This window comes from Triticum aestivum, chromosome 7B (genome assembly GCF_018294505.1).
Source record: "Triticum aestivum cultivar Chinese Spring chromosome 7B, IWGSC CS RefSeq v2.1, whole genome shotgun sequence".
NCBI lineage: Eukaryota > Viridiplantae > Streptophyta > Magnoliopsida > Poales > Poaceae > Triticum > Triticum aestivum.
This window is the reverse complement of record NC_057813.1, coordinates 439,676,540-439,702,142: the sequence shown is the minus strand read 5'-3', so window position 1 is coordinate 439,702,142 and position 25,603 is coordinate 439,676,540. Positions and strand designations below refer to the sequence as shown.

Here is a 25,603-nt window from a genome sequence, read left to right as displayed (position 1 = left end):
GAAAAGGTGGTCGGACTTTGTTGCCGTACTGTGAAGCCCCTGGTGTAACCGGGTGAACGCGGAGCGTGGCTGTCATTTTCGGCAAAGAGGCGTCGGCGATAAACGACGGCCAGTAATTGTTATTTAAGTCTACGCATTGTAGGAGGATGATATGTCTATGCATATGAGTATGATGTATGAAACGAGGTGTTATTTGGCGGAACCTGTGGTGACCGGAATGGAGTGGATCAGTATTGAATCCGAACCACCTTCTGTCTGCATGTTCCTGCCCCTGCGTGTCCAAGCTGGTTCCACGCCACCAATCCTGTTCTGCGTCAAAGTTAGTTTGTGAAGGCAAATGTTATGAGGCAGCTGAGCGTCCTCTTGTGGTTAGTCTAAGGGTTCCTTATCGGACCCTGGTGCATCCAGCCGTCATACCGTGAGGTAGCGCGGACTCCTTGATGGGTGTCCGGATAGTTGGCCTGATTGATCTACCATGTGGGATCTAGTCAACGTGGTTTATCCCGTTGTAGTATGGTAAACTACCACATGGTGGGAAGGTGCCAAAGATTATCCCTTGGCATAGAAATTGTGAGTGATCCGAGGACAACCGTTAGGGTGGTGGGCCAATAAAACTTGGCCTTTGCGCCTTGCATCTTTTAGGAGATGTTATTTGTGGCTTTATGCCCGTGTGGGCTTTGTATGTTATAGAGCCCCCGGACTACTAGGTCTAGAGGTACTGCAATTGACTTGCTGTGGTTTATGTGATGCTGGGCGATCGGCCGTACTGTTATGCTCTGGGGGGGGAGGAGGGTTCTTGACGAGGCGCCTCCCCTTATTGCCTCCGGCGCGCGACCAGCCGCTTTGTTTTGAGGATCCTGCATTCTATATTGGTATGCCTTGCCGTCCTTCTAGGAGTGCCATGAATTTCGCATGGCTGATCAAGCATGTGGCTCGGGCCGAATAGGCTTGAGCTGCTCTTTGTTCGTTGATCGGACTGGTATTTACTGGACCTGGCACCAGTTTCCTTGACTTGACGTTTGTTGCCATTGCGCCGAGGCTTGAGGGTGCCTCCTCGTGTATGCTTCTTGCTGCCTTGGACCGTAGTGATGTGTGGATGTCTGGGTGTGTGACTGTGGTTTTCCTGCTCGAGTTGAGGTAGCCAGTTGTGCCGTGTATGCCCTTTGCTGGGCTGTCGAGTTCGTACTTTTCGGTGGCCAGTACCTTGGTCCACCTATCCACTAGCACATCTTGGTCAGCTTTAAGCTGCTCTTTCTTCCTTTGCAGGCTCCTTGACGTGGCCATGAGCCGTCGCTTGAAGCGAACTTGCTCCACTGGGTCTTCAGGTACGCTGAATTCGTCATTGCCGAGGCTTGCCTCGTCGTCGGAGGGGGTGTGTGTAATTGTCCCTCTCCAAGTATCCCATCGTGACCTGTCCGGCCTGTTTGAGGATAGGCTGACCAGGGCTGTATTCCTCTTCGGCACCATCCGTACTGCTTATGTCTCCGGAGCCGGTGTTGATGTGGCGGGGCTTGGAGTGGCGCCGATGACGCACATGTTTTGCCTTTCTTCCTGAGGGGTTATCCTCCATTGCCTCGCCGCCATTGGTTTCCTTTGGAGTGTCCACCATATATATATTGTATGAGGAGGTGGCCACCCACCACCCTATGAGCGGTGGTTCCTGTAGTTCTCCTGCATCGTCGTCCATACAGTCGATGTCTTCGGAATTGAAGTCAAGCACGTCGGTTAAATCATCGATCGTGGCAATGAAGTGGGTGTTGGGTGGGCAACGAATTCTGTCGTCGTCCGCTTCCCGCTCCAGCCGGACATAGTTCGGCCCAGAGTCTCCTGACAAAGAGAGAGACTTCAATAAGTTCAGCATGTCGCCGAAGGGCGAGCACTGAGAGACGTCCGCCGCGGTGAACTCCGTTACCGGAGCCCAACCGGGCTCGACGGGCCCGGGGACGCACGGACTGGAACCTGCAACCGGATACGCATCCGGGGGTCCGGAGTCACAGGCTCCCTCAGAAGTGAGGCCTGTGTTCGGCTCCATCGTCGATGAGGGTACGGCCTGCGGGACGGGGTCCAGCCCTCCGTCCTTAGGCAATGCAGCCTGCCCCGGACTTAGATCCGAGGCTTCTGCCGGGATGATGTCCCGAGCATCGTCTGGCAGCTGGTCTAAGCCGTGCTCACCATGGCTGTTCGGCGCTCCTGGTGCTGGCCCGAATCCGTCGAGGATCGAGTCTCCACGGATATCCGCCGTGTAGTTCAGGTTTCCGAACCTGATTTGACGGCCAGGGGCGTAGCTGTCAATCTGCTCCAGATGGCCAAGTGAACTGGCCCGTAGTGCGAAGCCGCCGAACACGAAGATCTGTCCGGGGAGGAAAGCCTCACCCTGGACAGCATTGTTGATGATGATTGAAGGAGCCATCGAGCCTGACAGCGACGACACAGAGGAACTCTCAATGAAAGCACCAATGTCGGTGTCAAAACTGGCGGATCTCGGGTAGGGGGTCCCGATCTGTGCGTCAAGGCTGATGGTAATAGGAAGCAAGGGACACATATGTTTACCTAGGTTCAGGCCCTCTCGATGGAGGTAAAACCCTACTTCCTGCTTGATTAATATTGATGATATGGGTAGTACAAGAGTAGATCTATCATGAGATCGTAGAGGCTAAACCCTAAGAGCTAGCCTATGATGGTATGATTCTAATTGTGATCGGCCTTCTAAGGACCAACCTCTCCGGTTTATATAGACACCGGAGAGGGCTAGGGTTTACATGGAGTCGGTTACAAGGAAGGAAACATAATATCCGGGTCGCCAAGCTTTCCCTCCACGCAAAGGAGAGTCACATCCGGACACGGGCCGAAGTCTTGAGTCTTGTATCTTCACGCTTCCATACTCTGGACATTGTACACAGTCCGGCTGTCCGGATACCCCCTAATTCAGGACTCCCTCAGACACCCCCTCCCGTAGTTGCAATTCTAGCCTTTGCCTGACTTCCTCTTCTCCGATTCATGCTCAGACAGCTTCGGATTGCTCGGAATTTGTTCATGGCGAGATCCCTGCATCCTATGCTGGCAACAGCGACACAAGTGGGTGTCGTCCCCTTCTTGGAGGCGCTACCATCACCGTTATCCGCGCTCCACTTCTAGCATCCGGGGAAACCCTAGGTCTAATTTTTTGGATCGGACGACGATGGCATCTTGGTGTCGTGCTCTTTCATGAAAGCTTTGCTTTGTTTGCTCGGGGCGTCCAGATTTGGAGATGTTGGTCTTCTAGTTGGTGGTTGGACTGCTTCTGTCGTCAGCGAGTTTAGCTGTGTTTTTCTTTGTTTGGGTCGATCATCTTATGTCTCTCTTCTTCAGGCATCATGTTCACGCGTTTTGCGTCCATGCCATGTATTGTAGCACCTTCTGTGCTCTCTCTAATTTCATCTATTAATGAAATGACATGCAAATTTTGCGTACTCGCCAAAAAGCAATAGTGGGCAAGCATTCCAGAATTATCCTTTTTTGGCCCCATGCGTGTTCCTGACAAATCACTCTTAAACATTTTCTTTTGTGTATCTAAGGGATGTTATTTGTTCAATATGATTATATAGATCCAATGAGTATGGTATATTTAAGTAGGGTTATTGGATTTAAAAGTTATGATGAATTAACAAAGATTTGGTCCGCCAGATCAACGACTGGTTGGCCATTTTATCTGAATTTCTAGCACAACTTTCTACTTTTTTCCTTGTTATCCTTTTAGTATATAAACAGATTGATAGATGCATCTGTCTCATCGTATATCAAAAGTAGGATGCATTCAAAGTCCATTCAAACAAGGGTCGATCTATTCTACAACCCCATATGCATTGTGATTACAGCAACGGTCCGAATACGCCCTAACTCCATAGTTTCTGTCATGTTTGGCGGGCATATACTGCATACGTTAGAAATTAGTCAGTCTGATTACTGACCCAACATCTCTATGTGCAAGGGTGTTAAAAGCGAAATACTATACTAATGGGAGCCCTCTGGAAGCTACCCCAAAGAGTGGATCATCATTTACGTGGCAGAGTATACTCAAGGGGTTGGAAACTTTCAAAAAAGGTTACATATGGAGGGTTGAAACGGGAGAGAATATTAGGATATGGAGTGACCCATGGATCCCATCAAGTCCTGACATGAAGATTATAACCCCTAGAGGACAAACGATCTTGACTAGGGTGAGTGAATTGATTGACCCTGAGCATGGAACATGGGACGAGGATATGATACGTTCGGTATTCAATCCGGTAGATGCAAGACGAATCCTTCAAATACCAGTAAATATCAACTCTTTTGAAGATTTTGTCGCGTGGCAGCCGAACCGATCCGGGATATTTTCGGTACGCACTGCGTATCATTTGCAGTGGATGCATAATTACAGGGCACATGCAACTCAGCTAGTCCATCCAGGAAGCTCCACTCCATTGGCTATATGGAACACTCCCTGGAAAATTAAAGTACCACGTAAATTTCAAATTTTTGGGTGGCGAGCGCTTCGAGGAATTGTCCCACTAAAAGCAATACTCACAAACTGACACATTGGATCTATAGGCGCTTGCCCTATTTGTCATCAAGGAGCAGAAGATGTTCGATATTTACTATTCCAGTGTACTAACGCGGAGGCACTATGGAATAGGTTGGGTATTTTGGAACACATTGAACGTGCCTTGCCATTGGACAGATGAGGATCCGCAATCCTTGAACATTTATTGTCTTTGCCGGATGAACAACTACCAGTGCACCGAGTAGTGACGATCAATCAGATCCTTTTGGTAGGTGGGTGGTACCTTTGGTGGATCAGAAGGTGTATAACTCATAAGGAAAGTGTTCCGCCATTGTGGAGATGGCCGATCTCGGTTTTATCCATCATTTGTAATTTTCAAAACGGTCTTTGCAAGGATAATCTGATGACGGAAATGAGATGGCAGAAACCCCAACCAAGACATGTCAAATTAAATGTCGACGCAGCTTTCTTTGTTGATGAAGGAATGGGTGCCACAACAGCTATTATTCGAGATGAAAGAGGTAACTTCTTTGCTGCCCAGTGCAAATTTATACAATATGCAGCAGATGTAATCACTACTGAAGCGTTAGCCATGAGAGATGGTTTGGAGTTTGCAAATTCCCTTGATTTTAATCGACTGGAGGCAGAATCAGATGCTTCACAAGTAATTGAGTTTTGCAGCGGGAGAACGCAATGGTGGGATGAAGCTTCAGCAATTTTTGCAGAGTGTGTGGATCTAGCGTCCTTGATCGGGAAGGTCATGTTTAAGCATTGTTCTAGAACTGCTAATGAAGCGGCTCATGTACTAGCAAACCATAGTTTTTGTAAAAGAATTCTTTTAGTTGGTTAGACGAACCCCTGATTTTGTTATCAGTGTGCTCGTGAACGATGTAACCCTATTTGATTTTCAATAAAGCTAGCCATGATGGTCTTCCCTAAAAAAAAGAAGTTAGTCAGTCTGTACGGGTGCATAAGCCGGGTAATGGAGATTTCATTTTCTAAGAAAGAAGACCCAGTCTGATGTTGACGTATAAATGTATTGCCTAGTCTCTTTCAGTAGATCGGTTTTTTGATTGCATTGGTTAGAGCATGCACTTCTACATGGTACCAGAGCCAAGAGGTACTTTCGGTTCACGTTTCGTCCTGAGGGAGCCACACGTGAGGGGGAGGCAAAAGAAGAGGCAAACTATTGAGTTTCATGCACCAAAATTCACTTCAATAGATGTTACCCGCAAGCGAATGAGCTGTCGGACCTACTCGTTCCATACAAGGCAAATTTCAAGCTAGCATAGCAAGCATTCCAAACGAATCCACTTGGCCGGTACGAGTTGATGAGTTGTGAAAATAAATGCACGTGCCATTGAACAACTGCAGTTACATACGTACGCAGGTAGCACAAGAAATGATCGATCTAGCTAGTTAGCTATAGCTAGAGTACGACCTGTACCACGACCATTCAAGTGCCCGGCTCCTCAGCTCATCCTCAGTTTCGATCTTACAAGACACACACATGCACAAACTTATGCATGCTTACCAATACATGCATCTTCACCGTCTAATTCGACGAGTTTCAGCCCTGTTGGGAAAAACAAGAAAGAGTTTAACTCGAAGCGGGGACCTTAACTAAACGCTTACGAGAACGTTTGCTGAATCTCTTGCACCAGCTCTTCAGCGCTGAGCGAACACTCGATTCCAATCTGCGAGAAGGTATACATGTACAACGTTAGGAATCGTTACGGGTTTGCTAAAAAAAGTGTAATTCTTTCTCTTTTTTTGCGGGTAACTTTTTTTATAATTCGCATGAGAAATGCAATTTACATGCATGATGAAACAGCAAGCTGTGGAATCGAGGGTGTATATAGCTACCAATGTTGTACTCCTTCTGTTTCATAATTCTTCCGTGGTTAACTAAAACCACGACAAGAATTATAGAATGGAGGGAGTAGTAAGTAATTTTTTTTAGAAAGGAGGCGCTTGCCCTGGCTTTAATGAACCGAAGCCCTTAAGTTTTACGCCGCCTAGTTCAACGACAAGCAATTGTCCTAGCAAGTGTGTGTTTCACAGATTCTAGATATTTGCGCAAATATATGACCGTTTGTCTTCAAATATGCTGCTCAAATTTTTCATCAGTGTTTGGTCCTTTGAGTTAACTAGCTACACTCTACACAGCAGTGCATACGTACCAACAGTAACAGACTATTCACTGGACTGTTACATAGGTCGTGATCCCTATTTTGAAGGTTGGTCCGGGTCCAAGCTAGCCATCCAACCCACGTTGATGTCCAGTGCAGCTTCAGCGTGATTGGTCAGTAGATATATATACATGCACATGCACTTAACACGGGAACCTCACATGAAACGAAATGCAGGTCCTCTTCGACTTTAATTAGTATGTCCATGCAATGTTTGGTCCCATGCATGCATGCCTTTACTACGTTCATGCTAGAGAGCGAGGGGAGTAAGGACAACTGCTAGCAGTTAGCTATAGCTTTGTTAGCTATACTAGGTACGTACACACCTTGACGGTGAAGGCGTTGACGTCAGTGTCGTCGATGGTGCTGATCTTGGCGTGGAGAATCTCCAGCGCCGGCGCCCGTGACTCGAGCGCGGCGATGATCTTCACCACCTGCCCCGGCGCGCGGTGCGACACCGTCTTCAGCACCAGGTTCGCGCCTGCGAACTCCACCCTCACGTCGGGGAGTGGGTCAGTCGGGGGCAGCTGCAGCGCCTGCCTGTTGGCGTACACCGACAGCTCGGCGGCGATGGCGTCGAGCGACGGGAGGTAGGAGGAGCCCGGCTCGTAGCCGGTCGGCGTCATCGCCGGGGACACGTAGGTGGAGCCGGAGATCGGCGGCGGCAGGGGGCGGAGCTTGTAGGGGCTGCCTGGCGTCGGCGGCGTCCTGGCAGGGCTGATCGGGACGGCGAGGCGCGGGCTGAGCGGCGGAGTGGACCTGAGCAATGGGCTGAGCGGCGGCGTGGATTTGTGGAGCGGGCTGAGAGGTAGGCGTGGGCTGTAGGACGTCGGGGGCGGACGCGGGCTGAGGACGTGCTCGGTGTAGGCCTTGCGCTGCTTCTTGGCCTCCAGCGACTGCTTCACTTGCTGCAGCTCCTTGATGTAGTCCACCACTCCTCCTATGATGGATGCTTGGTCACCCTGATCCAAAAAAGGCATAGTATATGTCAGTGTCATCCACAAGCATGCATAGGTCTAACAACTCTCATGAATAAAGCATTCTCCTGCAGCTAGGAATCCAAGCTCAGGGTTTCCAAGAAAGAAGGTAGATAGGCTACTCCCGGGTCAGTCTTCTCATCCAAAAAAAAAACCCTAGGCCGGGCCATGGCCTTGCAGCCAGCATGCATGCACTGATGCAATTGGCAGGTACACAGTGGTGTAGATATGCAGTACACCAGTACCTACTTTACGTAGGACTAGATCCCAATTCCCAACGAGGAAGATCCATGGAGGTTGATGTCACTGTCAATAAGTGATAATCTACCAGAGTGCTGGTGGTACAGAACGTGGAGTAATGATTCATCGGCTAGTTTGTTAGTTGACCCAAAAGAACCAACATCTAAACAAGTAAAGATCGAGTACGTACTCAAATTAATGTAGAGATAAATAGGTAGAAATGGAAAGCTGTGCAGGATGCACGCAGCAAGCACATCGAAAGTAAGAGGGTCTTACACGCTTGACATAGAAGCAGGGCATGAGCGACCGCAGCACGGTCAGGTGCTCGTTCATCTGCTTCCGGCGGTTGCGCTCCACCGTGATGTGGGCTGTCTTCGGCGCCGCGCCGCCTCCCTCCTCCGGGGAGCACTTCTGCCTCTTCTGCGTCTGCGCTATTCCGTCACATTCGTCCGGCCGCGCTCGCCGCTTGCTGCTTTTGTTCCCCGGCGCAGAACCGCCCATCAGCTCACCACGGCTGCTGGCGCCGGCGGTGGGGCTCAACGCTGCAGCGGCGCCGTGGACGCAGTCCTCCCAAGTCTCGAGGATGCTGAATAGGTCTTCGGCGTCGGTGGGGAGCTGGAACTCACCGTCGACGTCCACGAGGAGCTGATCGCACAGCGCATCTCCCATGTTCAATGCTTCGCACGTACCCGGCCGTGAGCTTGCGAGCTTGTGTTTGGCAGCTGCTAGCTGAGTGGTGCGAGGAAGAATGTTGTGTGCAAGTGGAAGATCTTGGCTAGATAGCTTTGCTTCTTTTAAGCATAGAGAGATCGGCCGTTGCTTGGGTGATGGTCATGAGAAGAGTCGGGATGACATAAATACAGGAGGAGGTGTACGGCTGCAAGAGATGCCCACCAACAACACTTCGGCGATACCTGATAGGGCAGCAACTCGAGGCGTATACCGGCCTGCCGGTCCACCCTAATGAGCTAATCAACTATGACGCCGGCTAAAATATCAATCTACCTCTTATATGTACATAGGTATATACACCCATAAGTGTGTTTTGATTGGTCAAATGAAAATTCTAAGAGGTTTTTTCTTCGGTACACCCTCTTAACTAAAAGATAACTTTTTTTAAAATAAATGTTGAGATTACAGCTTAGCACTTTCATGGCCATACTGTCTTTTTAGTATGGCGGAATTAGTAAGCTCTTAGGGTTCCTTTTGTTCACAGGATTCTAAAAAACGCGAGGATAGGTAATCACAAAAGTATGATAGAAATGACTGCACAAAATATAGGAATTGGTAAACATAGGAATTATGTCAACTTGGATGTTTGGTTCGTACACAAATTGAAAAAGCACAACTTAATATGGTCAAATTAAATTCAAACCACATGAAAATATATAGTTAGGGTGTTATTATTTCACTACAAATATTAATCTCGTTCTCCTGGCATACGAATTTTAGAAGGGTGTCAAGTGGATGTTAGAATTCTCGCGTTTTTTTTTCCTTTCGAAACCAATATCAATTAAGGAAAATTTCCTCCATTTTTTGTTTCTCCAATTCATGTGAACCAAAAAATGAATATTAATTACCATGGCAAGAAAACTTCGGATTCCTATGTTTTCTGTCAACATTTCCTTTGAATCATATGAGCCATTAAACCATATTGTATTGTTAGGTAGGATTGCTGAAAATAGGTCCTGATTACTAACTACACCCTCTATAAACTAAACTAGTGATCTGAAACGTCTTATATTAGTTCTCTGATAGATCTGTTCAAGTAGGTGTTCCTGTCTGCCATCAAATCAGCTAGTTGACATGATGCAAATTTGACAAGTAAATGTATAAAATAGGAAATACAACTAGATTTGCATCTATATCCTCTTGGAAACTTTACATTGGCAATTTAATTCATCAGCACACATTTCACATTTTTTTTAGAAATGGAGGAAGACCCCGGCCTCTGCATCTGGACGATGCATGCAGCCATTTTATTAATTGTTCACACAAGACCTTACAAAGTAATACAACCGTAAGACTAAAGCCACCATCTAGGAAACATCTGTTGCTACTCCTATTGAATTGATGAAGGGATGCTGATAGTCTGGGCCTAATACCAAACAGACCTCGCAGCCAGACCTACCATCTAAGACCTGAGGTCCCATCCAGGACGCCTGCCGGTTATGGGGCACCCACCGGTCCGGCGCACTCCTCAACCAGGACGCATGCCGGGTATGAGGACACCGCAGCCACCTGCCACCAATCCAACTTCGGAACTGTACTGCTGCATCTACCTTGCCCGGTCCAGCTGTCGTCGATGCCACCACGACGCCAGACCGCGTCACCCTCCTGCATGAGTCCATCTCCGCGCATCGGACGCCGAGTCACCACAACGCCATGCCGCCGAGATCCACCGCCATCAATGAGTGAGATGAAGCACCACTCCACCAAAGAATCTGTCCTCTGGTCCCTCGATCACATGTGTACCTCCAAGAATGACGCCACAAAGGGGGGAACGACACTAGAGCGCCGCCGTCATCCGATCTAGGGTTTCCCCCGGAGGTAGCAGAGAGTGGCCTTGAACTTCTCCACGGTGATGCCTTCAAGAAGGGAACGATGCAGATAGCGCCGCCACCGCCGGCCTTGGCAATAGCCGAAAGCAATTTTTCACCCAGATCTGTTCGAAGGAATCCAACTCCCATGCATGGCCGCCGCCACTACCAGGCTAAGCACTCCCCGCCGCTGGCACCTCCACGATGCCCAGAGGCCGCAAGACTCGCCGCCACCACGCTTGGGCCGTCTGCCACCTCTACCAACACCAACCCCACCATCCACCGGATCTGGGCAGGGATCCCAGATCCATCCCCGCCACCCACCACCACGAAGGGGAGGAGGCGGCGCCAGCTAGGGACGCCGGGAGGGGGAAAAGGAGCCGAGGCAGGGGCAGCCCGATGGCCGGCACCACCAGGCAGATGGGAACGCCCCGCGGAGTCCCCAACTGCGTGCAGGAGAGAGCCGCCCCACCGCCGCCAATGCCACACGGCCTTTGGCCAGTTATGCCCCAGGCGGCGGCGAGGGAGGGGGTTGAGGCAAAGGGGGCCACGGGGCGTGGCTAGGGTTCCTCCCAGGGGCACCCGCGGGACTGCCTCAGGAAGGGGGAGGTGGAGGGGCAGTCACGCCAGCCAATTCCACATTTCCTCGCACACATTTCACATGACAACGGTTTTTCTCCAAAAAATAAAGAACATGCCATTTCCTGTAAAAAAGAGAGAGAATCTGATAGAGACACAATAGAGAGATTCAGCAAATTAGGTATATATCTCTGTATGCCGTTGAAAATAGTACAGTTAAGCTTTGTATATGAGAGGTTGTGGAGTACATAACTACTTCTATCACTGAGGTGTTCTGCTGGACTCCATCTGTGAATGTTGGTTGGACGTAGAGAAAAAACAATATAAAATAATTCTATTTGTGTTTTATCTGAATCATCGAAGAATGGACAAAATTATCATTTAAAAAGAATAAGGGGATGGTCTATGGAGGAAGCCACGTTATAATTACTAAATTTCTACAAATGTATCCCCATTATATTAGGCGAAATGCTTTATGTTGTACAAATTTTGCTTGTGGGAATCGCAAGTAAAAAAACTCTTTTTGTGGCACAGAATTTATTTGTTACCGTGAAACAACTTAGAAAAGCAATACTCTCTCACATAAATTTTTCATCCATCCATGTTTCAGCACTATGTCAGTTTCAAGAAAGTGTTAAAAATGCTACACAACCCTTCGCCATATTCTCCCTCCTCGGGACGTGGAAACAGCACTGAATCAACAAAGAAAATGAAAGAGCATGTGGCGGCCCATGTGTGGTTTTGGTAATTGATGACGTTCTCTATGGACTATTGGTTTCCTTGAGTTATATTTGAAGAATTTGTCCATATGCGCTTCTTGAAGTCCATGTGTTGGTTTCAAGGAGTTTATGAGTTGACCAAGGTGCTATTCAAGGAATTATCCAAAGTTTGGTCAGAGAGAAGACATGAGACAAGCTTGATCAAGACCAAGTCAAGGAGTGAATCAAGTTGATCAACACACAAAGCGTACAAGATGTAACGAGAGGAATCAAGTGATCCAATGGTATGGTAAGCATTGTCCATTACGCTTTGTGTACTAACCCGCTTTGTGTACTAACCCATGGTCGTGCATCAAAAGGAAGATATCATATAACCCATGGAGGATGACATCAGGTGGTGATCGTCATCAAGGTTGCGGTGTGCAAGTTCAAGTGGAGGATCACAGAGAGATCGTGCTTGAATCTTGCGGTCCATTGTGGTGACAATGGACTTGTGAAGATGTGCCGAAGAGTGGCTCACCCATAGTGGAGTATGGGGGAGCAATCAACGATTCTTCATCGAGCCAACTTAATCAACAAAGGTGGTCCAACTTGTGGAAGTCGATATCTTCATCATCAAGCTCAAGTGGACTTTGTGCAAGGCAAAGGTTTGCCCTTGATAGGTTTTCAATTTTATCGGTCTCATGGTGGTAGTTGGGAGACCAGGTTATAGGATCATTTGTCGTACTATCAAGGGGGGCTCTCAAGTTAGTAGCTAGATCATATCGTTCGTAGAGAGATCAAACCATTGCATCATTGCATCATCTTTCTTGGTTCTTGTTTGGTTTTTCTCTGTGTGAGTTTAAGAGCTTTTGGTCATCTTCATGACAAGATCGAGTTCATCGAAAACGGAGTTCACGTATGCATCTTCTATGATGTTTTCGATGTTGGAATTTTTGCCGGTTCTTCACCGGTAGAGGTTTCACTCCTCTATATCTTGGGCATACCCCCCCCCCTCCTAACTGTTGGATAGTTCCTGTCGTCCACTATCCAACAAGCTTGAGTTTGCTCAATTTTGAGCTCATTTGTAGAAGTTATGGTAGTTCTGCTTCTGGAAACTCGGCTTTCGTGTCGGGTTTGCGCGGAAGTAGAACGGTAGTGTGAAGCGGTAGTACTGCCTATCAGCGGTAGTACCGCCCACAACTACCGCTGCACTTCTACTCCCTCTAGGTCTCGATGCACTCTCAGCGGAAGTGAAGCGGTAGTGGAGAGCAGCACTACTGCCTATAAGCGATAGTACTACTTAGGTGGGCGGTAGTACCGCTATAGCAGTTCTACTACTTCTCCCCTGTTCCTGCTCTGCTTCTGAGTAACCGCTCCGGCTGGGGCGAGCTATAGTACCGCTCCGGCTGCACTACCGCCTCGTGGTTTCGTGTCATTGCACTGTTTTTGGGTTACTACCGCCCGAGCGGTAGTACCGCTCAACAGAGCGGTGGAGAGAACCTTATCTCTTGAGCTCGTGTACTTCACCCATTGTCGACCTTCTTCGAGCTTGCTAACTCTCAATCCCTCCAATGATTCTTGCTAGTTGTTGAGGGAAAAGAGAGAGGGGATCTAGATCTACGTTTCCAGCAATCACTTTCTCCTTTATGTGAGGGGAACCCCTTGGATCTAGATCTTGGAGTTCTGTGTGTTCTCTTCTTTGTTCTTCCTCTCATTTTCTTCCATAGCATTAGTTGCTTTGGTAGGATTCGGGAGAGAAGGACTTGGGCACTCCGTGTGCCCTTGCCATTGCATTTGGTGCATCGGTTTGAGTTATTCACGGTGATACGTGGAAGTGAAGTTGAGAAGCTTGTTACTTTTGGGTGTTTGGGCACCCTATAGCTTGTCCATCTTGGGTGCCTTGGTGCCCTAAACGGTTGTTGTTGTCAGAGCTCAATCATTGTGGTGTAAAGCTCCGGGCAAGCGTCGGGATCTCCAATTAGGTTGTGGAGATCGCCCCGAGCAATTTGACGGGTACCGATGACCGCCCCCAAGGGTTGCCAAAGTGTATGGGTTCGGTGACTGCCCCCAAGGGTTGGCATTTGTACGGGTTCGGTGACAGCCCTCAAGGGTCCCTTAGTGGAATCACAACATCTTGCATTGTGCGAGGGTGTGAGAAGATTACGGTGGCCCTAGTGGCTTCTTGGGGAGCATTGTGCCTCCACACCACTCCAAATGGAGATTAGCATCTACAAGGGTGTTAACTTCGGGATACATTGTCATCTCCGTGTGCCTCGGTTATCTCTTACCCGAGCCCTTTACTTATGCACTTTTACTTTGTGATAGCCATAATGTTTCATGTTATATATCTTGCTATTGAAAGTGCGTTATATCGACTAGAGGGGGGGGGGGGTGAATAGGCGATTTTTATGAATTCTTCACTGAGGAATTTGCTGGTGGGGAAATTCCTAAATGAAGAACTACTTGCAGCGGAATAAGTACTCAAATGTAAACATAACAGAACACAAGCATGGTCATCATAATGGAATGAAGACAAGCACAGGGTACGAAAGCGTAAACACAGGATAACACAGAAAGAAGACGGACGGACTGAAGAAATTGAACTGAGGAAATTGAGAAAGTCTTCACTCAAAGTCTTCGAACAGATATGAACAGGCACACATCAACAGAAATGAGGAAATGAAAGAGTTGAGGAAATAGAACCAGTAAGCTTGGTGAAGATAATGATTTGGTAGACCAGTTCCAACTGCTGTCTCAGTTGTACGTCTGGTTGGAGCGGCTGAGTATTTAAACTCGAGGAAACCCAGTCCTGGACACACAGTCCTCACCGTATTCTCCTTGAGCTAAGGTCACACAGACATCACCCAATCACTCGTGGTAAGTCTTCACGTGACTTCCAAACCTTCACAGACTAGGTCACTCGGCGATCCACAATTCCTCTTGGATGCTCTAGACCATGACGCCTAACCGTCTGGAAGAAGCACAGTCTTCAAAGGTAACAAGCGTCGGATCCACGCAGGATCAATCTCTTCAGTGATGCTCAATCACTTTGGGTTTGTAGGTGTTGGGTTTGGGTTTTCCTCACTTGATGATTTTCGCTCAAAGTCCTCGGAGGATGGGATGCTCACAAATGACAAGTGTCAGATTCTCTCGGAGTAGCCAACCAGCTAGTGGTTGAGGGGGGCGGCTATTTATAGCCTAGGGAGCAGCCCGACATGATAAGACATAAAAGCCCTTGTCTGATATGACCGTTAGGTGGGTAGATATTTTGGGACAGCTGGCGCATAGCACAGCAACGGTCGGAATATTGACTCTCAAAGTCCTCAGGGCTATCATGTACCTCACTGTGTAGGCAATCCGCACTGGCAAATTCCTAACTCCTCAGTCAGAACAAATTCCTCAGAGACCAGAAGAACTTCTTCTCTGTCACTAAAGAATATGACTGAAATATATGAGATTTCCAATGGCTTCACTCGAAGGGATTGGTAGGTGTAGGATTTTGAGTTGAGCATCACATGGAAATTTTTCCTTAGTATTTCCTCGACCCCTTTTAACAGTACGGTGTTTCCTATGACTCAAGAAAAAGAAAATGAAACTATAAAGACAAAAGTCTTCATGCTTCATGTTTCTCGAATGATTGCCAAGTCTTCAAGGTCACACCAATTTCTTCACTTTCAAAGTCTCTAGAAAGTCTTCAGAAATCCAAAGTCTTCAGTCGAAGAACTTCATTTTTAGGGGTTGACTTTCTCTGTAAGTATCAAATTCCTCATAGACTAATAGACCTGTGTACACTCACAAAAGCATCAGTCCTTAACCTATAAGTCTTCAATACACCAAAATCACTAAGGGGCACTAGATGCACTTACAATCTCCCCCTTTTTGGTGATTGATGACAATATAGGTCAAGTTTTCAACGGGGATAACCATATGAAGTGTAAATACTGATATTGAGGAAATTGATTACAAGATATAGAAGAACTCCCCCTGAAAATGTGCATAGTGAGGAATTTGCTTTTAAAGCAATGCACACTTGAAGAGTATAATCATGGAGATCTCCCCCTATATCTTGTAATTCATACACGCATTTGACATATAATATGAATAATTTGAAATGCATGATGAAATATGGTGACTGATGTAATTCAGCATGCGTGCATTAACATTAATGAGGAATAAGCATGCTGAAGAACACATCAAAAGTATCAGGCCACCATAGAGTTTAAGATTACAACTCGATCCAGCAAAGTCATCAGAAGAACGAGAGTTGTAACTTAGCAAAAACGCCCATATAAGATAGACCCGCTTGAAGACTAACTCAAATTTCTCCCCCTTTGTCATCGAATGACCAAAAGGGTTGAAAATGAGGACTAACGCCCCTGAACAATATCATGATGATGGAGGAGCGCCAGCATTGTCAGGGTCATGAGTCGTTGTAGGGCCTACTGCAGTGTCGTCCAAGTCTTCATACTCATCTGTGTCGCGTGATGAAGAATATGAACTGGCCACCAAGGAAGGAACCTTGACCTTCTTGAATTTCTTCGGTGGAGGAGCAGACCAGTCAAAGTCTTCCGTGAAGCCCATTTTCTTTAGATCTTCTTCACCATATAGATGTGACAGAATAGCCCAGGTGCGATCAAAAACTTCATGGAGGTAGTAATGGTTTTCTTCACTGCATTATATGTAGAAGTCATGTTGTGAAGAATAGAGCCAAACTGACGCTTAACCCACTTATGGTTTCGATCCACCTTTTGGTGAAGACTTAGAAGCAGCTCACGGTCAGTCATCACACGAGGAGCAGTAGCTTGAGGACGTGACTTGGTAGCATTGGCAGCAGAATCATGAGTGGCAGAGTCATCATTGGTGGAGTAAGATGCAGCTTTGCGAAACTGACCATCCAATGGAAGAATGCCTTCATCGATAATGGCTGGTGACTTGCCCTTCTCATCAGCTGAGGAATATGTCCGCTTGAGGACTTCAATCGGGCGCAAGTAGCTGAGGTGATTCTGAAAGTCAGCCTTATAGTTGAGTGAAGACCTTGTTCTGAGGAATCTCATGATCCACAGCGCGTAAGGATTCAGCTCAAATGGTGAAAGTGCAACATTCGCCAGAGTCCTCATGAAGAAATCATGATAGTTTATGGGGATGCCATGCATTATGTTGAATAGCATATTCTTCATCATCCCAATAACTTCTTCATCGGATGAGTCATGGCCTTTGATAGGACTCATGGTCTTCGTCAGAATGCGATAGATGGTTCTTGGGACATAGAGCAATTCCTTCACGAGGTATTTGGTCCTTGGGGCTTGACCAGGCTTCAGAGGCTTCATGAGCACTTGCATATAGTGAGCAGTGAGTTTAGGCTCATCATACAGACAACGAGCACCGTCAGGTGGAAGACTGATTGGCAGGGCATGAAGCAATTCAGAGGCTGGTGCCTTGTAATGAGTGTTTTCAGTCATCCAGTCCAACACCCAAGAGTTGAAGTCAACAGCATCACCTGTGATATGCAAAGTTGCGTAGAACTGAAGAATGAGGTCTTCATTCCAATCAACTATGTCTGAGCAAAAGTTGAGCAAGCCTGCATCATGAAGCATACTAAGGACTTGAGAGAAGCAAGGCATTGATTCCATATCCACGTGAGGAATATGCTCGTGGTCGAAGACTTTGTCCTTGTTGAAAAGCAGTGAAGAATAGAAGTTGGCCTGGCTGGCAGTCCAGAAACGCTTCCTTCTAAGACGAGCATTGTCATATGGGTTGAATTCAGTGAAGAACACATGCTCGCCGAAGAAATCATCAGCCTTGAATTTTTGCTTCTTGGCGAAAGGATCCTTTGGCTTGGGCTGAGGAGTGTCAGTCAATTGCATTACCACCTCAGGAATCGCAATATCAGGTTCCTCATGCTGAGGAATTTCAGGCTCTTCTGCAGCTTCAGCCTGGTTCTTCAATTCTTCATTGTCAATTTCTTCAGCACTAGTGGCTGGAATTTCTTCATGAATAGACGAGGTTGCATGAGGTTCTTCAGATCCCATTTGCACTTCAGTAGCAGCGGGGGACTAAGGAATTGCTTGGAGTGGAGTGAACATTGGAGAGTTGGGGTGCAGACTTTCCCAAAAGTCATCATTGAGCATAGGAGTGGTACTACCAATGTCCACATCCTCATCTTCCATTTCTTCGACACCTGTCTCTTCAGCAGTGAACTGAGGCATAGATGAGGAAATGACTGGGTTGAAGGGATTGTATCCACTTCAATTTCTTCATCCAACTGCTCTGTCGAAGCAGCGGAAGGAGTTTCTTCATCTGATTCGCTAGGAATCACATAATATTCACCAAAAGGAACAAGGTCCTTTGATGGCATGAAAGAGACTGGAACGTCATCAATTGGGTTGTCAATTGAACTAGTTAGAGGCTTCATCTTCTTTGGAGCTGAAGAATTTGATGAAGTTGATGCCTTCCTTTTCTTCACAGCTGCACGCTCTGCAACCTTGGTCTTCTTCACATCTAATGCAGATGGAAGGATCGGAGTTGGTGTAGGCGCAGGAGGTGTAGAGGACTTTGGTTCATGTTCTTCAGGCACAACTGATGCAGTTGCCCTCACTTCTTCACTTTCTTCAGGCGCACCACTAGTGGATGCCCTGGCAATATCTTCAGCGGCTGGAATGGAGTCATCATCCCTGGTACTCTCATTTTCGTCAGCAGCCTGATTGTCATCAGCGGTGCTGGCATGTTCTTCAATAGGCTGAGCAGATGCTTCAGCTTGAGGAACTTCAACGTGCACAGGAGCAGCAGCACTTGAAGTGAATTTCTTTGTCAGATTGACGAACCGAACCTTGGCGCCCTTCCAACCAGCATGGTAGCGATCAAATTCATCACTCGGTTGCTTGATTTCAGCTTGCAAGGCAATGAGCTGACCAGGGGTGAGAGTGAGGACATTGTCCTTGAGGTAGCGCTGTTTCTTGTATTGCGCTTTCTTCAACCTTCTGCCTTCTTCAAATTTCCACTTCTCTTCCACAATGAAGGCAGTCAGAACATGACTTTGACCAGGAGTGAGATTCATCTCCGGCAAAGGTGTGTTATGGTCCTTGTGCCATAGGTTAATGAAGTCGAGGATCAATCTTGGATCCAACAGCAGTGGCACATTACTACCTTTGGCTCTAGCGGCCCTGGCTTGCCTGTCTCTGATGATTTCAGCAAGTTCTTCATCATCAGCCTCATCGTCATCAGAGGGAACTTGGAAGGCGACCTGCTTCTTGTGAGGACTTGGTCGAAGGCCTCGTCCAGCAGTGGCCTTTTTCTTCAGCAGAGAGGGGCCAGCTGAGGAATGTGGTGCAGCTGAGGAACTTGCAGATGCTCCTAAGGAAATTGAGATGCCTGTAGTCCTTTGGCACGTGGCGACATGCACATGTGCTGAGGATTTTGTCGGAGCAGCTGAAGACTTTGTCGGAGGAGCTGAGGACTTGGAAGGAGCAGCTTGAGGAATTGGCCGTGAGGGCCTTGAAGAATCTGGCCTTGAGGGCATTGCTGAGGAGCTTGGTCGTGAGGGCATTTAGGGAGAAGCGCTTGACTTATGAGCAGGCTTCTTAGGCATCGCCTTCTTCGGCTGACTAGCAGAGGCCTCAGCAGCGGTAGCAGTAGCAACAGAGTCTGCATTGAATTTCTTCACTGCTTCCTTTGCTTGCTTGGCCAGTTTGGCCTGGCGCTTTGCCCATTCATCAGCATAGTCCTCGCCGCGCTTGAGGCTAGTGGGATCTGCCACATGGCCTGGTGCCAATGGAGGTCTTGAGCATGGAGGGTTTAGCGCGAATTTCTTCATATACTTTGGAGTAACATATCTGTACTCCCTCCATTCCCGTGCCCATCTCCTCTCTATCTTTTGGATGTGCACCTTGCGCTGATTTCTATCTTCCTTAGGGGGTGTGCAGTACCCAGCATAAATGTCCTCAGGGATTTCAAATGCAGTATTGACCTCAGGCCTCTTTCCACCTTTCTGTAGCTTCTTTCCTTCAGTCATTTTCTTCAGCTGAGGAATATGAACAGCTGAAGTTTCTGAAGAAGTGTGCAACTTTTCTTCGTGGAACGCTGCAAATGAGTTAAGTTGATGAGAACCTAGTGAATCAGCAGCGGAAATTTGTGCCTGTGAACAGAGTATAGTTGCAAGGAATTTGGAGAGGTCATATGCATTCTTAGAAGGTTTTTCAAAAAGTATAGGTTTGAGGAATTTGACCAGATGAGTCTTGAGGAATTTCACTAAGCGTTCTTTGTCGTAGGTTCCAGAGTTGTATAGATTTGTAAATCCACACAATTGAGGAATCTTGAAGAAAAACATTGCTTAGAGAAACGAATCACGAGCAGATGACATGTGAGGTGTTCATGTGTGTGTAGATTTGAAGAATAAACACCTTTGAAGATTTTCAAGGAAACATATGAATCAAAAAGGGCAGTAAAAGTAACTTTTAATTACCTGAAGTGAAGAACACGATGAACTGGGAAGTGTAGATGTGAAGTTCATCAGTTCAGATCTTCCACGCCCTAACTCGGCAGAGGAAGACGGCTACGGCGGCGGCGGAGTGAAGAAATCCGCAATCGGCACGAGTACGACGGCGTCGAGGTCGAGGCAGTGAAGCTCTTCCTCACCGGCGACGATGAAGTAGCGGCAGCGCTAGGGTTTGGGGAGCTCGAGCGGGAGTGAGAGCGAGCGAGGTGAAAGTGAAGTGAGGAAGAGGCAGGGGTATTTATAGAGGGAGTGAAAAACTATACGCCCGAGGAAATCGGACGAACGTGCCCCTGGCCCTTCTCATTTGCTTGACATGTGTCACCCACGTACTAAGAGGTGGCGATCGTGTAGGATCGTGGGTGAATAGATAAGTATTGTCGTGAGAAGGGAATGGTTTGAGCGGCAAAGCCGAAAATTCTGATAAGATAAGTTAAAAGTTCCGTTCACAATTTCTTCAGCTGTCAAGGACACAGTGAAGATTTTGAACGAGTTTCAATTAGAACGCACATGAAGAATTTGTGAATAGACTGGGTTGAGTTTAGCATAGAGGGGGAAGAGTCCGATCACATTCACTTAGTAGAAGAAATGAACTTGAACTAGCGTGAATGTTGTAGAGGACATAAAACTCATATTCCTTAGTTTTTGAAAAATGCAGAGTTGAAGAATTTGAAAAAAAACTAAGGAATTTCAAAAATGAAGAAACACTCAAATTTAAGATTTCCAACTTTGGGTGGTGGCGTAACCCACCGTATAAGAAAGCTGATTTCAGACACCGTGTACAATTGTCGTAGGGCTCTGAGAATCAATTTCTTCATTAATTTCTTCACACTTAGAGGGTTAGTCTTCATTGATTTAAGAAAAACGTTACTTCGTGTGTTGTGCATCTAAGTCATCAAGTCAGCATAAGTGTTAGGATGTGTGTCCATTTCAGAGAACATTCAAAGATTCTAGGATATTTAGCTCACACCACAACTTGCTAAATCTCTTCTCATCCAAGGGCTTAGTGAAGATATCGGCCAGCTGATCTTCAGTGCTAACGTGGTCGATGGAGATGTCGCCCTTCAACACATGATCACGAAGAAAATGATGATGAATCTGGATGTGCTTGGTCTTCAAGTGCTGAACTGGGTTATGAGCAATCTTGATAGCACTCTCATTGTCGCAGTAGAGAGGCACATTCTTCACGTTGACGCCATAGTCCTTGAGTGTTTGCTTCATCCATAGTAGTTGAGCACAGCACGATCCAGCAGCAATGTACTCAGCTTCTGCAGTGGAGAGTGATACACAGTTCTGTTTCTTCGAGGACCAACAGACTAGAGATCGTCCGAGGAAATGGCATGTGCCAGACGTTGACTTGCGGTCCACGCGATCGCCAGCATAGTCAGAGTCTGAATATCCAATGAGATCAAAAGACGAGCCCTTGGGATACCATAATCCAAGTGTTGGTGTGTGAGCTAAGTATCGAAGAATATGCTTCACAGCCTTAAGGTGTGATTCCTTCGGTGTAGCTTGAAATCGGGCACACAAGCAAACACTAAGCATAATATCCGGCCTAGATGCACATAGGTACAATAAAGAGCCAATCATGGAGCAGTATACCTTTTGATCGAAGTCTTTACCATTTTCATCAGTGCATAGATGGCCATTTGTGGGCATTGAATTTTGACCCCTTTGCAGTCTTGCATGCCGAATTTCCTCAATGCGTCCTTGAGGTATTTCTCCTGAGAAATGAATATCCCATTGTGTTGTTGACGAATTTGAAGACCTAAAAAGAATTTCAGTTCTCCCATCATAGACATTTGATATTCTTCACTCATCATATAGGCAAATTCATCACTGTATCATCGGTCAGTACAACCAAAAATGATATCATCAACATATATTTGGCACACAAACAATTCACCATCATAAGATTTAGTGAAAAGAGTTGGGTCGAGTGAACCGGGTTTGAAGCCTTTCTTCATGAGGAATTCCTTCAAAGTATCATACCACGCCCGAGGGGCTTGCTTGAGGCCATACAGGGCCTTATTGACTCTGAAGACTTTGTCAGGATGCTTTGGATCTTCAAAACCTGGGGGTTGAGCAACATATACTTCTTCCTCAAGCTTACCAATGAGGAATACACTTTTCACATCCATTTGTTGTAAGATAATATCATGATAGTTAGCATAAGCAAGTAATATGCGAATAGCCTCCAGTCTAGCAACAGGTGCAAAAGTTTTGTCGAAGTAAATTCCTTCAACCTGTGTGTAGCCTTGAGCTACAAGCCGTGCCTTATTCCTCACCACAAGGCCATTTTCATCTTGCTTGTTGGGGTAGATCCACTTTGTGCCAATAATGTTGTGCTTGCGAGGATCTGGACGTTTGACCAGTTCCCAGATGTTGTTGAGCTCGAACTGATGTAATTATTCTTGCATAGCTTGAATCCACTCAGGCTCCAAAAATGCTTCATCTACCTTAGTGGGCTCTGTGATAGAGACAAAAGCAAAGTGCCCACAAAAGTTAGACAAATGTGAAGCTTTTGAGCATGTGAGAGGACCTGGTGCTTCAATGTCATCGATGATCTTCTCGATTTGCACTCCGTTTGCAATACGAGGATGGGTGGGTTGTCTTCGAGGAATTTGATCCGCATTTTCTTCAGGAGCATTTTCCTCAGCACCATTTTCTTCAGGTGCACCAGCTCGACGTTCATCACGTTCTGGAATGAATTCTTTAGCAGATTCTTCAGTGGGAATGACATCCTCAGTAGCTTTGAACTTGATTGATTCCTCAGGTGCTGGTTCATCTATCACAGAAGGTAGGTGCTCTCTTTGCGAGCCATTAGTTTCATCGAACCACACATCTACAGTTTCAACAACCTTGTGAAGAACGTTGTTGAAGACTTTGTAGGTGCGCGAGTCCTTTCCGTAACCAAGCATAAAACCCTCATGTGCTTTCGGTGCAAATTTAGAAGTGTGATGAGGATCTCTAATCCAACATTTAGCACCGAAGACTTTGAAATAACTCACATTGGGTATCTTGTCAGTGAGGAGTTCATAGGCAGTCTTCTTGAAGAATTTGTGAAGATATACTCTATTGATGATGTGGCACGCAGTATCAATTGCCTCACTCCAGAACCGACGAGGTGTCTGGTATTCATTAAGCATAGTGCGAGCCATCTCAACAAGAGTTCTATTCTTGCGCTCCACGACGCCATTCTGCTGAGGAGTATAAGGAGCAGATAACTCATGAGTAATACCAAGTTCATCAAGATAGTCATCAAGACCGGAATTCTTGAACGCAGTCCCATTGTCACTTCTGATGTGCTTGATCTTCACACCAAAGTTGGTTGAAGCCCTCGAGGAAAATCGTTTGAAGACTTCCTGCACCTCATGTTTGTAAGTGACAATGTGCAACTATGTGTAATGAGAATAATCATCAACAATAACAAAGCCATATAGAGATGCATCATTTGTAATAGCAGAATAATGATTAGGACCGAAGAGATCCATGTGAAGCAATTCAAATGGTCGAGTGGTAGTCATGATAGTCTTCGCTGGATACTTGGCCTTGGTCATCTTTCCAGCTTCACAAGCTCCGCATAAGTGATCCTTGAGGAATTTGACATTCTCAATGCCAATGACATGCTTCTTCTTTGCAAGCGTGTGCAAATTCCTCATGCCAGCATGGCCAAGTCGTCGATGCCATAGTGATACATCCATTTTGCATCATGCTTTTATATCAATATTTATTGCATTATGGGCTGTTATTACACATTATATCTCAATACTTATGGCTATTCTCTCTTATTTTACAAGGTTTACCATGAAGAGGGGGAATGCCAGCAACTGGAATTCTGGCTGGAAAAGGAGCAAACGTTGCAAACCTATTCTGCACAGCTCCAAAAGTCCTGAAACTCCACGAAACAACCTTTTGGAATTAATAAGAATTTCTGAGCGAAAGAAATATGCCAGGGGGCCCACACCCTATCCAGGAGACAGGGGGCGCCCCCCCCTATAGGGCACGCCCTCCTATCTCCTGGGCCCCCTGGTGGGCCTCCGGCATCCATCTTCTGCTATATCATCACTTTTACCCTGGAAAAAATCGCGGGCAAGCTTACGGGACGAAACTCTGCCGCCACGAGGCGGAACCTTGGCGGAATCAATCTAGGGCTCTGGCGGTGCTGTTCTGCTGGGGACACTTCCCTCCGGGAGGGGGAAATCATCACCAACAATCCTCTCATCGGGAGGGGGTCAATCTCCATCAACATCTTCACCAGCACCATCTCCTCTCAAAACCCTAGTTCATCTCTTGTATCCAATCTTGTATCAAAACCACAAATTGGTACCTATGGGTTGCTAGTAGTGTTGATTACTCCTTGTAGTTGATGCTAATTGGTTTACTTGGTGGAAGATCATATGTTCAGATCCTTTATGCATATTATTACTCCTCTGATTATTAACATGAATATGCTTTGTGTGTAGTTACATTTGTTCCTGAGGACATGGGTGAAGTCTTGCTATTAGTAGTCATGTGAATTTGGTATTCGTTCGATATTTTGATGAGATGTATGTTGTCTTTTCCTCTAGTGGTGTTATGTGAACGTCGACTACATGACACTTCACCATTATTTGGGCCTAGAGGAAGGCATGGGGAAGTAATAAGTAGATGATGGGTTGCTAGAGTGACAGAAGCTTAAACCCTAGTTTATGCGTTGCTTCGTTAGGGGCTGATATGGATCCATATGTTTAATGCTGTGGTTAGTTTACCTTAATACTTCTTTTGTAGTTGCGGATGCTTGCAATAGGGGTTAATCATAAGTGGGATGCTTGTCCAAGTTAGGGCAGTACCCAAGTATCGGTCCACCCACATATCAAATTATCAAAGTACCGAACGCGAATCATATGAACGTGATGAAAACTAGCTTGACGATAATTCCCAAAGTGTCCTCGGGAGCTCCTTCCTCATTATCAGAAATTGTCCAGGCTTATCCTTTGCTACATAAAGGATTGGGCCACCTTGCTTCACTTTGTTTACTTTATTTACTTGTTACACATTACTATTTATTTTATCACAAAACTATCTATTACCTACAATTTCAGTGCTTGCAGAGAAAACCTTACTAAAAACCACTTATCATTTCCTTCTGCTCCTTGTTGAGTTCGACACTCTTACTTATCGAAAGGACTACGATAGATCCCCTACACTTATGGGTCATCAAGACTCTTTTCTGGTGCCGTTGCCGGGGAGTGTAGCGCTTTTGGTGAGTGGAACTTGGTAAGGAAACATTTATATAGTGTGCTGAAATTTTCTGTACTTGTCACTATGGAAACTAATCCTTTGAGGGGCTTGTTTGGGGTATCTTCACCCCAACCAGAAGAG

At 46.5% G+C, this 25,603-nt stretch overlaps 1 protein-coding gene and 1 pseudogene across 1 annotated transcript; one reads left to right on the top strand and one right to left on the bottom strand.

The window, feature by feature from the left end:
- The window catches only part of LOC123158403 (uncharacterized), a 124,479-nt pseudogene that overhangs the window by 9,439 nt on the left and 89,437 nt on the right, over positions 1 to 25,603 (top strand).
- Positions 5,855 to 8,768, bottom strand: LOC123158405 (transcription factor SPEECHLESS). The gene is made up of 3 exons (XM_044576406.1): positions 8,208 to 8,768; positions 7,041 to 7,676; positions 5,855 to 6,219 (listed from the first exon to the last, which is right to left on the bottom strand). The coding sequence occupies exons 1-3, from the start codon at positions 8,598 to 8,600 to the stop codon at positions 6,154 to 6,156; spliced, it is 1,095 nt and encodes a 364-aa protein (XP_044432341.1). The 5' UTR covers positions 8,601 to 8,768; the 3' UTR covers positions 5,855 to 6,153.

Bases quoted from the DNA above. Each gene is read 5' to 3' on its own strand.
- LOC123158405 (XM_044576406.1), bottom strand. From the start codon at position 8,600: ATGGGAGATGCGCTGTGCGATCAGCTCCTCGTGGACGTCGACGGTGAG. The intron at 7,677-8,207 runs GTAAGACCCTCT...TTTTTGGATCAG, and splicing joins CCTGCTTCTATGTCAAGCGT to GGTGACCAAGCATCCATCAT. The intron at 6,220-7,040 runs GTGTGTACGTAC...ACCTTCTCGCAG, and splicing joins TCAACGCCTTCACCGTCAAG to ATTGGAATCGAGTGTTCGCT.